Source organism: Haliaeetus albicilla, chromosome 15 (assembly GCF_947461875.1).
Source record: "Haliaeetus albicilla chromosome 15, bHalAlb1.1, whole genome shotgun sequence".
Classification (NCBI taxonomy): Eukaryota; Metazoa; Chordata; class Aves; order Accipitriformes; family Accipitridae; genus Haliaeetus; species Haliaeetus albicilla.
The window spans coordinates 9,322,166-9,336,765 of NC_091497.1; the positions used below are offsets into that span (position 1 = coordinate 9,322,166).

Below are 14,600 nucleotides of genomic sequence, written 5' to 3' on the forward strand. Positions count from 1 at the left end.
CAATGCCCTGCCGCTATTCAGAAAGGACTGCAAGAATTGACAGTGCCAGAAAAAAAGGGAAAGCAACCCTGTAGCCCAGGAAGGCGCTTGGAGGAAGAGACCTTAGTTCTAGTTGAGTAACCAGGATCAGGTATTTCATTCACCAACTTTTAAGTGCAAAATGACCCTTTCCTCCCACGCAGTCTCCTAGGCATAAAATCAGGCTCTCACTTGATGACTACCTCTCTGGCTTCATGGCTTCTGAATTTGTAATTACAAAGTACCACATCATACAGGATAAAAAAAGTTTAGAAGCCTCATCTTGTTGAGCGCTGTACAATATATCAGCTCTACCTCACCTTCTGGCTGTGATTTGAATGAAGCAAGTGAGCCAGTCCTCTTGAGGAAAAGGAATGGCTTAGGCTTGTAAATGCAGGAAAGTATTGCATGGGGCAAGCATCAAAATCATGCTTGTACTTATTGTTCAGAAGCGAGTATTTGGGCATTTCAAGTGGATCTCACTAGAGCATTTCAGAATTCAGAATATAGTTAAGGTCCAAATACACTACGAGGATTGTGAAATAGCCAGATTGCAGAACAAGTATCTAGCCAGAACAGCAATTCAGAAAAATATACCCAAGTTTGAAATGCTGTATAAGAGAAAGTCATTCAGGCACATTTCTGGTACCCAGATGGGTTATTTTTGTGTGTGTTTTTTTCTTACATAGCTTTAATTATGTTAAGCCCTCAAGGATTATAATCGTCATAAATATTTGCATAGATAAATAATTAAAACTAAAATAAATGTGAGTCAAACTGTCCTTTGGGAAAGCTCAAGCTCCAGAGGTGTCACTATTCGTCTATTTTCTCATCAAAAACATGACTAGACATCTCTAACAAAATCCATCACCCAGTTGCATGATGAATGAATGCTGTGAGGGCTGTACTGCCCTAATGAACAGCAGCATAAATTTGCTTGAAACATTTAAATTCTGATCATAATCATCATCTTTTATATACGTAGCCAGTTTTGAATTGCTAATGACAATCACTACCATGCTATAACATTGATATATATTGGTATTTCATTGTGTCCTAAGCACAGAGAAATGCTTTCCAGTCAGTATTGCCTTAATATCTCCAGAAGGAATTAAAACCAACTGTTGCCCCTATTTGTAAACTTAGGATGGGTATATCAGTAGACGTAAAAAAACAACCAACCAACCAACCAACCCGCCCACCGCTCCCCCTGAAAAAAAAAAGTGCACAATCACATTTCAATTGTCTAGCAAGTCTGAAAAAAATCCAAGCTTAAACAACCCCTCATTTTAGATTACCTTGGATACTCTGTTTGCAACTTCTCTGCCTACTGTCAGCCCCTGAACAAAGGTCCGTGCAGCAATGAAAGCTCTAGTCACTTGAACCTTCAGCTTCCTGGGTACATCTCCAAACGGCTTCAGCTGGTCTGTGTACTTGCTTACACACTCCAGGTAGTCCTCAGTGAAATGGTACTGGGGGTTTATGAGCTGGAACATCCGCTCCAGCAGCCGAGCCCAGAAATCATTCAGCATTTCCTCCAAGTTCACATTGCCTCCTGTGTAATATCTCTTCAGCTCTGTGAAGAGGTCCTGGAACACCTCCGAGTTCTGCATGTACAGCATGCCGTACGTCCGGACAAACATGTCGTTTAAGGATCTTTCTGCATTCTCCAGAAGTTCTCGGAAAAATTCTGCAGGGAAAACAAGAAGGTGTTAACGGATATATTAGTAAGGTACAAAGGGTTTTCTGACTGCATTCCTATGTTACCATTACTAAAGTTTGTCTTATTTTGTTGGTACCATGGCATTTTACTAGTGAAATTAATCTATTTGGATAGGAAATGGCTTTATTTAGAAGTAAAGAAAAATAGAGTATAACCTGAATTCCCCAACAAGGTAGAAGGATGTAGAACCTATAATGCTGAACATGAAAGACCCATTTAAAAGAGCTTCAGTGAGGTAGTTTCACTTCTTCTTCACATACTATCTGAACACAGCAATCCCTGTCCCTTGCAATATCCTCCATAGCCAGTATAGTAAATCTTCTAAGTTAAAAGTAAAGTCATTAATATGATGATTTAACTGAAAATTTAATGATTTTAGAATAGCTAGATAATGGTAAGTTCCACTTTGCTGAAGTTCTTACAATGTAGAAGAACACCATGGAAATAAATCTGAAAACTTATTTGCAAATATTCTTGAAGAGAACTTGAAGGAGACCTGAGTGGAAATGAGCTGAATCCCTCTTAAAAGTATTATGTGTCTAGGTAATACTAAGAAAACGTTAGGATTTTCAATAATTTGCTGCTCTACTGACGAACAGTACTAGAACCCTCCACTGATCATGTCACAGCCAGCCTACTAATTCCAGTTTGTGCTAGTCATTGGGTTTGGAACAGCAGACCTTACATTTTTTTGAAAGCATTTCAGACTTTACTGCTTCTGTGCCTTTTATCTACTCAGGCCCAAACCATAACCTATTTCTAAATTTTGGCCTGTGGAATTTATTCTTACTGGAAACCAAGCCCATGGGATACAGTGGAAATACGTAATAATCTCTTCTGTTAAGATCCTTTAACTGCCATATGATGCTTAGGTTTTCCCAAGAAATCACTAAGCATGTACAGTAGCTCTTTAAACACATCTGACAAAAGCAGGCATAGCTTCTCCTGGTTTTTAGAAGATCCCATCTTCCTACAGGGTCTACTTGTCAGCCTTCTTAAACCTCCTTTGGAAAAGAATTCAGTGGCTGCTGTGGCCTGTAAATGGGGCACTGCAGACAGCAAGGCAGAGATGGCAACACCTCTGGCAAAACACATGTATTTGCTGCAATTAAATGATTCACACTTATGCGGGAGTCATCATGCAGCCAACTCTGGGATATCAGATTCTACATATGCAGTCATTGCCCATAGACACATCTGCATGTGCTAACTGCAGGGACGTGCTGACTTCTCACAGTCTTGGCTAATGCTATAATGTGAATACTCTTTTACCATAGGGCCCTGCTGCACCTACAGTGACTCATAAAAATGCAGAACCACCGCAATGCTAAAGACAGGATGGCAACTAAGACTATGTAAGAAAAAATCTACACTAAATTTGAGGATTTGCAACTGTGATGAGCTGAAAGCAGAATCCACTGAACACTGTTGACCAGTCTACAAGGACTCCGTAAGAAAAGAGCCTCTTCTTTTTGGCAGAAATTGTGCAGAGCTGCAGTCTTTGATCTCCCAGATAACTGCAAAGGGGTTATCATGAAAATGTATACACAGAACATTGAGAACTCGCTACATCAAAGCATTTATTAAAAGGAAAATATATTATAATAAATGTATCAATGTCTAAACTGTCATTAAAACCACAGCCTTTCATATGGAATGCACTCCATCTGGAAAAGAATATGCTTTTGCCAAATAGTTTATGTAGGGAAAAGCAAAAAAAAAACCCCAAACCCCAAAAAAACCCAACAAAAAACAAACAACCCCCCAAAACCCCCAAACAAACAAAAAACCAAACCACAAAACGCACAACCAAAGAGAAACCCTTGTAATTCTTTGTTGCCAAATAGAATAACTTGAGGTCCACAACATACAGTCATCTTTGTTGTTTTTCCAAATTATCCACTAATTCTGCCAAATCTGTTTTTCACTGCTAACCCTGACTTGGTGGCATCCTTGATGTCTGAATCATCCTGATTACTATTTTATACATTCAGCATTTCTTCTTCTAAGAAATAATGCACACTGGATGTACTGCTGAATACATCTAGCTCTCTAGTCATACAGTCTCGAAGGCAAAAAGATGGTAGAGAACTTGGAGCTCAAATTAAAATTTATTTTAAGGTTGAAGCCAGGCTTTCAGACCAGTGCAACTGAATGACAACTGGGAAAGACAATCACGAAAGCAGTGAGTCCAGGCTCCTTGACTTCTCTCCCATAAAGCTTTATGTGCTGGGGGGCTGCTGTAAGCAATTCACATGCTGGCTCCTCCCAATCCATAGCTATACTGGGAATCCCACTATTTATCTTAAAAGAACGTGCCATTGCATAAGTCGGTCATAGCAAAGCATAACCAAGTTTGCTGACAGCTCCTCTTGTCTGAGATTGTTAGCCTACTATTGCTTTGTGCGGGGGTATTATTTAGCAATCTCACAGTCAGTTTGTTGGAAGCCAATCAGACTTTTCAGGGAGGGGTAGACATTTATTCTGTGTTCGTACAGCAACTAGCACAATGTGGTCCATGCTAGTTGCAATCTTTATTTATGCTGCAGTACAAACATTATCAGTAACTCCACAAGCTTAAATTTCATGCTAGTCCAAAAGTGACACCATACATACGCATTCTGTAGGAGAGCTAATGTCCTCTAAATAGCAGTACGTTTATTTAATTTTCAGTCTTCTCATAGGTCTCTAGTCTGAGAGCTATTGCTTAGAGTAAGTTATTATGCCATTAAAAAGTTAGACCATTAGTCTTCCGTACGCTTTGATACAAAAGACAGTTAGTTTAAGAGAGTTATCTGCATCAGTAACCCTATGCAGTATCAGGATAATAAAGCAGCAACAACTACAAAATTGGATACCTTTTTAGTTCCAGAAAGAGATCTCCCTTGTTGTACTAATTAGAAAAATTCTCAATCAACTCCCGTCCAGCAAAATGAATGCTGCTGTGAAGGATCACTTGCTTTTTTAGCCTGCAAATCTTCCATACATCAAGAAGGTAGCCTGCTTTGGGATGCTTATGTACATAAACTGTGTCCTGGCATAACTGGGTACTTGTCCAGTTACATGAGAAGAAACTGTACTTGCTTCTGCAAAGGTTGAATTTTTCCATGGTCTTCACCGTAATTTAAAGATTTTATGTTCATTGCAAAGATGATATTTCATCAACTTGCAGGTAGCTTTTGAAAAATAATGTAATATTTCAGCTAAAAGTAAAAGAACGAAGATGAGACAGACATTAGTCATGTTGCTTAATGTGCTTCTGGAAGGCACTCAAGTACTAGGGTGGGAGAGGAGAATCTATATAAGACAGAGCTGTGCAGTGTTTTAAAATATATATCTTGTGAATTTTTTTGCTGCCAAAATAGGCTGTCATGAGCAGTGTTAATGCTGGAAATAATTTTTCCTAATTTTAAGTGGTGATTCATTTATATGACAGAATATGTCCTGGGTATGTCTTATGGTGCAAGCACATTTTTATACAGCTTTCATTTATTAGCCAGAGGGTCTCAGGAAGCCTGTTCGGTTCTGCTTACGAGGTAGTTGGAAAGGGTAAGATCTAAGGCACACTGAGCTACTGAAAAGAGGGAGAGAAGATTGCTATTTCAAACCATTACGTGCTCTATATAAGCTTAAATGGTGGGCTTCCAGTCAATGCATAACGCTGAAGCTAGTTTTCATTTTTAAACATTATTTGTAAATTTAGGATGCAAGATAGACAATAACAGTCTCTGCAAATGAAGTCCGAATTGTTTTAAAATGTTTTGTCTATGATAAAACAACTCAGCTACAAAGTGAAAGGACATAAGGCATTGCTAGAGTCTCTTTCTGAATGGTAAGTACTGCTCTCATTAAAAATAGGGTCTTGTTAGCTCTCATGCTACCTTGTCAACTGAAAGCTATTTTAACATCGGTAATCTAGTGTCATAATGAAATTCAACCTGGGAGCTAGCCTAATTCCGAAGTGATGACTAGTTGTCACCCTAAGTCAGTGGATCAGGATTGGGGATAATATCGCAGCATGACATGATGTAATAACTGCCTTCAACAAAATATAATCACAACAATCTAGAGCCAGTTACTAGATAAACAAAGTTGTATTACGTTGGAGGTATGTTCTGTGATCATTCCCAGCCCGATAAATTCCCTTGTGTTTTCTTTTCCACCTGTAATTTCAGCAAAACCAACATCTGATGTGACAAGATGTGAAGCTAGAAACAGTTTGTTGTCCGATTCCCCAAACCAAAAAGATATGCATGAGCTTTAAGACCAAAAAGACCAAAAGGAAATTTCATTTAATTACCATATATTCTGCTCAGCTTTGCTTTTTAGCAGAACTTGAGATCTGAATGCTGTACTATGGTGCATCTGATACACTGGACCTGCAATCTCACTACTACTCGAGAAAAAACAGCACAGCTACACAGAAGTCTTCAGAGGTTCTAGACAGGGATATACATCTGATTTCACATCAGCCTTTATGGACAACATTGCTCAGGGTGGCATACTGATTTCATCCATCATTGACTAGCACCAACCAAACCATACAGGCAGTTCCCCATTATAGCCTAGCTTCAAAGAGCTCTGAGGATTTAGACATACAAATTCTAGTGACCTACCACTTACTGTGAAGATGTGCATGCCTCTACACCCTATGTGGACTTTAGGCACCTAATTTCATTTCACATCTTCAAACTTCCCAGTCCTGTTAATGCTGATGGTAAGAAGGATATTAGAATTCATGTAAGCTGACTGTCTTATTGGACGGAAAGGTTCTCTGAGGGTTCTTTAGGTACAGATACATTCATAACGTACACCAATGGCAGCCTTTTTTTTTTTCTTCTCCACTGCCCTATTCCTTTCTGTCTGTCTTTGTTCATGAAGTCATTCATGAAAAAAAAATATTTTGGTGAACTCTTCATCTTTTTGCAGGATTCTTGTAAAGGCTTTGTTTTTCTTTTTTTTTTTCCCTTTATAGATATTCCACAATGGTACCAATTATTGAAAGTGGTGATTTATCTTAAGGACATTCAAGTGAAATCAACCTCTATGGTTTCTATGCTTTTTCATTTTCCAGGTGTTTTTTTTAGGTTTCCAGAGACTTTCTTCTGACAATAACTAACCTTACAGAACAAAAAGAACTCAATTTAACTTTCTGATTGAGAAGAAATTGCTGTAAGGAGAATACCTACAGGAAATGATTTTTTTTCCTATTTTTGACATTACATTAGTATTTATATTCAACAGTGAACAAGTTGTATGCATAAGGCTACCAGTGCATTGGTATTACTTCTTAGTGAGCCTGAATAACTAATTCTAAAATTCCCTCATAGATTTGACCTTTCGAAACACTCAACAGTCACAAGTGGGAAACAAATTTCAGCTCCCATTAGGAACAACAAAAGCTGCAGTGTGATGTTGAAAATTGCTCTCCATTTTTAATTCATTTTGAATATATACACATTGCACTTAAAGCTAAGAAATACAAGTCAGATAATTAAATGTGTCCTATAATTACAAATTTCAGAACAGGTGATTTACATCCTCTACTTATGTCTTGGGTAATATCCCCTGTGGGTGAAATGATTTAGCTGTTAATGGATATCAATACCTTTCTAGAATGTCCTATACCTGTAAATATCATGACATTATGAAATCTTTTGTATGCTACTAAATTTTTCAGCAGCCAGTGCAGTCCCAAAGGTTGTGAGTAAAGATGAGGGTCTCTCCCCTCTTTAATCCCTCCATTTCTCAGACTACTGCAGGACTTGATAACAGAAGACAATTCACTGTGACCTTCTTCCCTGCCTCCTGTCCAGAGTCCATGACTTCTTCTCCCTTATGGGTCAGGCTGTTGCAAGGAAGGAAGGAAGGAGACCCAGGGGAAGGGGAGACCACTGAGGCTCCATCCTTAACGCTCCGCACTGTGGAGCATGGAGACAACACAAACAGCACTGTCCTGCACTAAAATGAGGGACACGAGGTTGGGGAAGAGACACAAACACATCTATCATGGGCTGGGTTGGACAGGTTAGATCAGGTGCAGGCAAACGGAGAAAAAGCTAGGCTGATCTTTATACATCCAATGCCATTATCACAATGGGAACCTAATCTGACAAAGAATTTAAGGCATTATTTAATGCCAATGTACAAAGAACTTCTTGTACAAGTGAACAATAATATAGAGTTAAAGGATCTGTCATCTACTCAGAGCTGATTGCATGCATTGGTAAAGGCCTATAAGACCTTATTCTGCAATGCTGAAATCAATGAGAACATTATCAACAACTTCAGGGGATGCAGGTGCAACCTTTAAACACTAAACTTATTGTTTCTTCACTGCAAAAGGTCATTTACTAGCACTTGAGTATGTCTAAAGGGGAGACTCAATCCTACCATTGATTCTATGCAGACAATCCTGCAACTAGGTGAAACACATCACTTTCACATGAGAACAATTAAATTAGATATTAACACATACTTTTTGAAATCTTTACTGCTCTCTAGAATCTCAATTCGTATCCTGTTGCATCTGGTACTTTATACTGATGATGTATCCTTCATTATAAATAAGAAACCTAAAATTCCCAAGATCCCCTCAAAGAATTCATTGAACTTATAGCAATAACCAAGAAAGAAAATGCTAAGAATAAAAACAAAGCAATGAGATAGCGTTACACATAATTTATATAAACACCAATAACTGTCCCTGAAGGTTCTATTTTCATTATCAAGTGGAAAACGCCTAAGTGAAGTACTCATAAAATGTAAGCAAAATGTTACATGGCATCAGAAGGCGACATTCTAGAATATTTATGAATGGGCATTTAAACGCCTACAGCAGTAGTACTGTCATGAATATCCATGACCAAAGAGAGACATGTAGCATTTCATGGATATCTGTGGATTTCAGAATGATGAATTTTACATCATATGTTCATAAAAATGCATAATGCCTCATGAAACATTCATGAGTCACCACAGTTTCTTCTGAAAAACATTTAAAGCTTTCATGAAAATGATATTAACAATACATAAACTACGGGACTCAGTGCAACAATTGTTTTAAAATATAGAGACTGTTCTGTTTTTCCCTACGCACCACTAGAGGCTATTAAATATCCAGTTCAATAGTTAAGGAGATTTACCATCTAACATTTTATATGAAAATTCTTTGACATGCCTATAATCTATAACAATCTTTTAGACGTATTAAAAGTTTGTTGACTTTTAAACACAGGGAAGCGTAAGGTGGACCAGAAGACATAGGGGAAAATTAACAACAAACTGCCTTGCTACAAACCAGATAAAAGTGATTTAAGCCAGAATAAATTATATATTCTGTCCAAAGAAGAGAAAAAAAAAATATTAGGCAGTTTTTGGACAAACAGGTCCCAAACCAGAGGCAGTATTTGCTATCACTAGCCTCAGTCCTGTGCTGTTGAGAGGTCAGGTGGTGTGCTGGGGAGGAAGGTGGCACTGAAGCCCCTGCACGCCTTCATGCCCGTTCTCAGAGTAGACAGCTTGAATCAAGCAAGGGCAGGAGTCATTTATCTGGAAGGAGGCTCTGGCTGGCTGGAGGAAAACACTGAAATCTTCACTGACTTTTATTTACAATGTGGTGATTAACCACAACCTGACAGCAGCAACACTTTGGAACTGGGCTGCTGTCCTGGTTCCAGCTGGGATAGAGTTAACTGTCTTCCTAGTAGCTGGTACAGTGCTACGTTTTTCAGTTAGGTATGAGAAAATGTTGATAACACACTGATGTTTTCAGTTGTTGCTAAGCAGTGTTTACACCAAGCCAAGGGTTTTTCAGTTTCTCATGCCCAGCCAGCGAGAAAGCTGGAGGGACACAAGAAGTTGGCACAGGACACAGCCAGGGCAGCTGACCCAAACTGGCCAAAGGGATATTCCATGCCATGGGACGTCATGCCCAGTATATAAACTGGGGGGAGTGGCAGCAGGGGGGATCGCCGCTCGGGGACTAACTGGGCATCAGTCGGCAAGTGGTGAGCAATTGCACTGTGCATCACCTGTATATTCCAAGCCTTTTATTATTACTGCTGTCATTTTATTAGTGTTATCATTATCAGTTTCTTCTTTTCTGTTCTGTTAAACCATTTTTATCTCAACCCACAAGTTCTACTTCTTTTCCCAATTTTCTCCCCCATCCCACTGGGTGGGGGTGAGTGAGTGAGCGGCTGCGTGGTGCTTAGTTGCTGCCTGGGGTTAAACCACAACAGCTTCGGAGGCAGAAATCTCGACCTGGATTTAGGCACATATGGGACTGAGGAGGGCTTCTTTGCCTCTTTTAGAATAGTGTCTTTTTTTGTTTCTTCCTCCCATTTTAAACAAAATAGACTACTGTGAAGAGCTGTCATTGAGGAGTTTGAAAATCAGTTCTTGGGCCCTATTCAGCTTCAAGAAGGGGGTGTTTTCCGAAGCATCTACTGGATCACATCCATTTGGCAAAGCACCCCGCAGAAGCGCATTTCCTGAATCCCAGTGTGAAAAGACAGGTATCAAACAGATCAGACTGGGTGCATCCTGGTATGTTTAAAATTAGAACTGCAGCTACTTTCATGTCACACTTGCAAGTGCAGAGAGCTAAGACATATTTGCGCAGTTGTATTTATTTAATGTAACTGCTGTAAATCCATTGCAGTTTTCCCTTCCATCTCATTTCACCTTTCTCTCTCTTTGAAACAAGCTCATTTTAGTGTTTATAAAGAAATCAGTATATTACTTCAAAAAAACCTGCAAGATGTGAGACCCGAGACAGACACTACTGCAATAACTGTGAAGACTTCTATTTGAGCTAACCAGCAGAAGCCTGCTGTAAGAGCAGTTTGAAGTTTGACTTCTTATTGAAATTATTATATTCATAAAATCAATTTTGTATATAAGTCTGCAGTTTAAGAGGTAATGAAGTCATGTTGATGGTTTTTCCAGACACCCCTGAATGCAGCTAATAACTCCTGTTATGGTTTAACACCACTAACAAAAAAGATTAAACTACCTCCAGGATAATTTACTTATTTCTGAGCTTATCCAATTTCCCTACCTCCACACTCAAAGGAACCCCATGCACCATTAAGACCAAGCAGTATTAAATTGAGGCTGGTTTCCCAGTTGTTTCTTGACTATTTGGACACTGCGTGAAGTACTATTTGTTACTGTAATAATACAGAGGTATGATTGAATTTCTTGATTGTAAATTGAGCTACATGGTCAAACTTCACTGAAGCAGCAAACTTTCTTTTTCTTTTGTGACATCAAACTAAGTTAACTTAAATGTCAGGAAGTCAACTTAAATGTTCTCAGTTTGTTAGAAGGATGAAATTCTTTTTCTAAGGTAACAGTAGGAAAGTTAAGGAGCAACAATGGTCCCAGAGATCAGATTTGGGCAATCAGTGACTTAAAACAAGGCAATGCATAAAATCATAGATTAAGGATAAGGTTAAGGATTAAGGTTAAGGATAATACGGTTGGCTTCAAAGAAGCTACAAATGTAGGAAAAGATCTATTACTTTTGAAGAAAACAGTCTTTCAGATCCTGGATCTGCATTCACGTGCTGATAGAAAGACCTTGGGTCCCCTATGGGGCTTTGTGAAGTCAATAAACTTTCCTACCTGGATGTTTCAAAGATCCAGGATTAAAAAACAAAGTTTGTATTTGAATAGCTTTAAAGTCAACACAAATCTTCATCTGCAGACATCAGTTCACTGGATCAAGATGCTGCATTATTGATTTTTATCTGACCTACCTTCTCAACAGAAACCTTTTTTTCTCCCAAGAGTGTGTCTACTGGGAAAGTTTTCCAGTCAGAAGGAAATTTAGATATAAGACACAGTACAACAAACTGAACGGTACAATGAACTGAAAAACTATCTTTGCAAGACTGGTATATATTTAGAGTTACATTAGATTTCAAACAGTATAATCTACTTTTTCTTTGACTGAACTACACAAGAGTGGCCTGAAAACTGCCAGGACAATTTTATTAGGGGAACTGTTCCCATTTATTAGCTGCTGTATTGCATATGATGTTTCCATCTGAATGGATATGTCATGTACCGATACCATAGTTTTGTGCTTCGATGCTGGTCTGCTGATTAGTTGCTGAATTTATTGAACATATTGACAAGAATATTTCAATGAACCCACAAGCTGTTAACTCTCTAAGCAAACAAACAATAGCTTTGACTCCTTCCTATGTTCCTGCAACGAAATGGTGTGGCTCAGTAGGAGCTAGGAGATCTAGAACCTATTTCTGGATTTTTGTATGTTTTTTTTGTTTATCTGTTTGTTGGGGTTTTTTTTGCGCAGAAGCCACTGGACTTCCAGGCCTTCTGCCATTTACTGCTTCTTTCATCTTCTCTGCAATCTTGAGACCCAATTGTCTGCCCTCCCTACTATACAATCTTCATCCTTCTCTCAGACAGATGCAATTCCTCACATTACATGGTTTTTATCTGACAACTTGATGGGGCAATGTAAGCATAGGCCATGTTTTCCTCATTGGTGCCCAATGCTTCCTCTTGAGCCTAGTGGAGTGGAGATTCTGCGTCACTTTTGGTGGCCAAGTCTTTCCATCCAGTGCCTAGAATTAGTACTAGACACTATTTCCTTGTGTAATAGTCTGGTATTTCTCCAGCTTTTTGGGCCATAACATTAACACTGTGTCACATTTGAGCTGAAACTCCCACTAACTGTTCTTCTCATATAAATCTTGCTAGCTGGGAGTGACAGCCCTCTGAGATGGGGTTTGAGAAGCAAGCTGAAAAAACTGATCAGTCCTACAGAGCAGCAGGTGGTGAAGGCTTCAGGGTGACCCATGCTGACTAGAGGGCTAATATTTGTTTTCCTGCACTATACTACTGCAGAAACATTAAAATATGGGAGGATAGACAAACGCAAACGAGGCAGTACAGGTAAAACAGGAAAGCAGAAGGCAGAGAGGACAAAAATAGTCAGAGACAAAATAGAAAAACAGGGAAATGACAACTGAATAAAAAGGAGAAATTGGTAAGAAGAGAGCTAAACTTCAGTCTTCCAGAGGTTCCTGAGATACAGTCTATTAACACCACTAAAACCATCTCCTGTGGACACATGGGCAGAACAAGGGTCCCAAAAACCATCTATCGTGTTGAGCGCAGGAGGACCTGCAGACCAGGCTACATGCTGCTTCGTTCTGACCGAGGAACCTCGGCGTGAAGCCTTGCTCCAGCTCTGCCTTTTTATGTTCTCCATGGGGACAGAAAGGCGGCTTTGGATCAGAAGTCTAGCTTCGGCTCTAAAATGAGGGCTCCCGTTCACACCCTGCAGGAGCCTGTCTCTTCATATTGACCCCACCGGATCAGTGCTAGTATTTTCATTTAATGCACATAGAAGTATATGTATTATTGCTTGATAAGGTGATTTTAGGGGTTCCACTACTGCATTACCTGAAAGACTAAAGTTTTTAGCAGTCTGGTGAGATAGGGAAGAAAAATGAATACTTATTGTAAGAGATTATTGGAAACTTTTTATTGAATAACTTCTTTATTTTTGTTTTCCAAATGTATATATACTTTGTCATTTGGGACAAACATTCAGACATAAGACACAATAAGGCACAGATATCTCAGTACAGCTAGAATAAATAGGGTTTTCTTTGAAAAGGACACAAGAGAGAAAACACCTTCTGGTTTTTAATTGAGACAACATACTTCCTTGAATGAGGACCTAAATAATTGTGAAAAGACTTTCAAACTCACACTAAAACAGTAATAACTTCTGAAAAATGGAAACATGAGGTATGTTACATATTAGGTGACACTGACTACACTGCTCCTTTTCCATAATAAGAAGCTTCACAAGTACATTATAATTTTACGTAGCCAGATGGACTTAGACTTCAAGTGCTCCCCCATTTACAAACCATATAATTAGAAATGTCTTTCCAATAGGTGACTTTTATATTAGGGTTCAGCATTAAATTATATTGCTCATTCAACCCATTATCTAGAAAATATTCTCCACTTTGACTGAAGAAGCATTATTTTATTAGTCACACATTCCTCTCTTGTAAAGACCACAGGTTCACTCAGACTTGCCCATAATATGTATATGTATAACACACTTCAAATGAAATTTTTATGTTTAATGTCACAATAATTGCAATAGGTGCCATACAGCCTACCTAGTATGTATTTGGTCATTAAGCACTTTAATTAGTGTTACACACCCATGTATAGCTTATAGTGTTAGTCCCTTAATACAGTAAAAATTAAGTAGCTGAAAATGTAACTGTAGAGGGTGCTGAAAAATCTTTTGTATTGATTACACAGAAACAGCAGCTTTTGTCTCTGGAAAAGTTGTACAGAAATATTTCTTAACACCCTAAATACCCTGGATTTTGTTGGTTTTGTTACTACTTGTTTTTGCTTTAAAATTGGTCTCTTCTAAACTTTTTAACTTATTCTGAGGAGCCATCAAAGTTTGTACATTCTGTCACAGGCTCTGATTTAATCTGATTTAGCTGAAAGTCATGATTTCTTATACTCTGAGCATCAGTATAATCTATTACAAATTGAAATTTATTTTGGCATTGCTTTATTTGAGGTTTGGGTTTTTTTTGGTTTGGGGGTAGTGGTGGGTTTGGTTTTTTTTTTAATTTTGTGACTACACTGTCGGTACTACCTAAGAACTAACATGTTCCTACTTTGCATACAACCATTTTTATTGCTTTAACATACCTCTGCCTCTGGAAAATCTCAGACCTACCCTCTATTTCTTTTTCCTTTGCAATGTTATGAAGTTTGACAGCAAATAAGAAATTCAGTCTCATGTTATTTTGCTGCTGGCTGATACATT

General features: G+C 38.5%; 1 protein-coding gene across 1 annotated transcript in view; it reads right to left on the reverse strand.

Moving 5' to 3' along the window:
- The window catches only part of GPC6 (glypican 6), a 532,821-nt gene that overhangs the window by 348,915 nt on the left and 169,306 nt on the right, over positions 1 to 14,600 (reverse strand). The window contains exon 2 of the mRNA XM_069802468.1: positions 1,317 to 1,708. Within this exon, the coding sequence (XP_069658569.1) occupies positions 1,317 to 1,708 (392 nt within the window). The remainder of the gene's footprint in view (positions 1 to 1,316; positions 1,709 to 14,600) is intronic.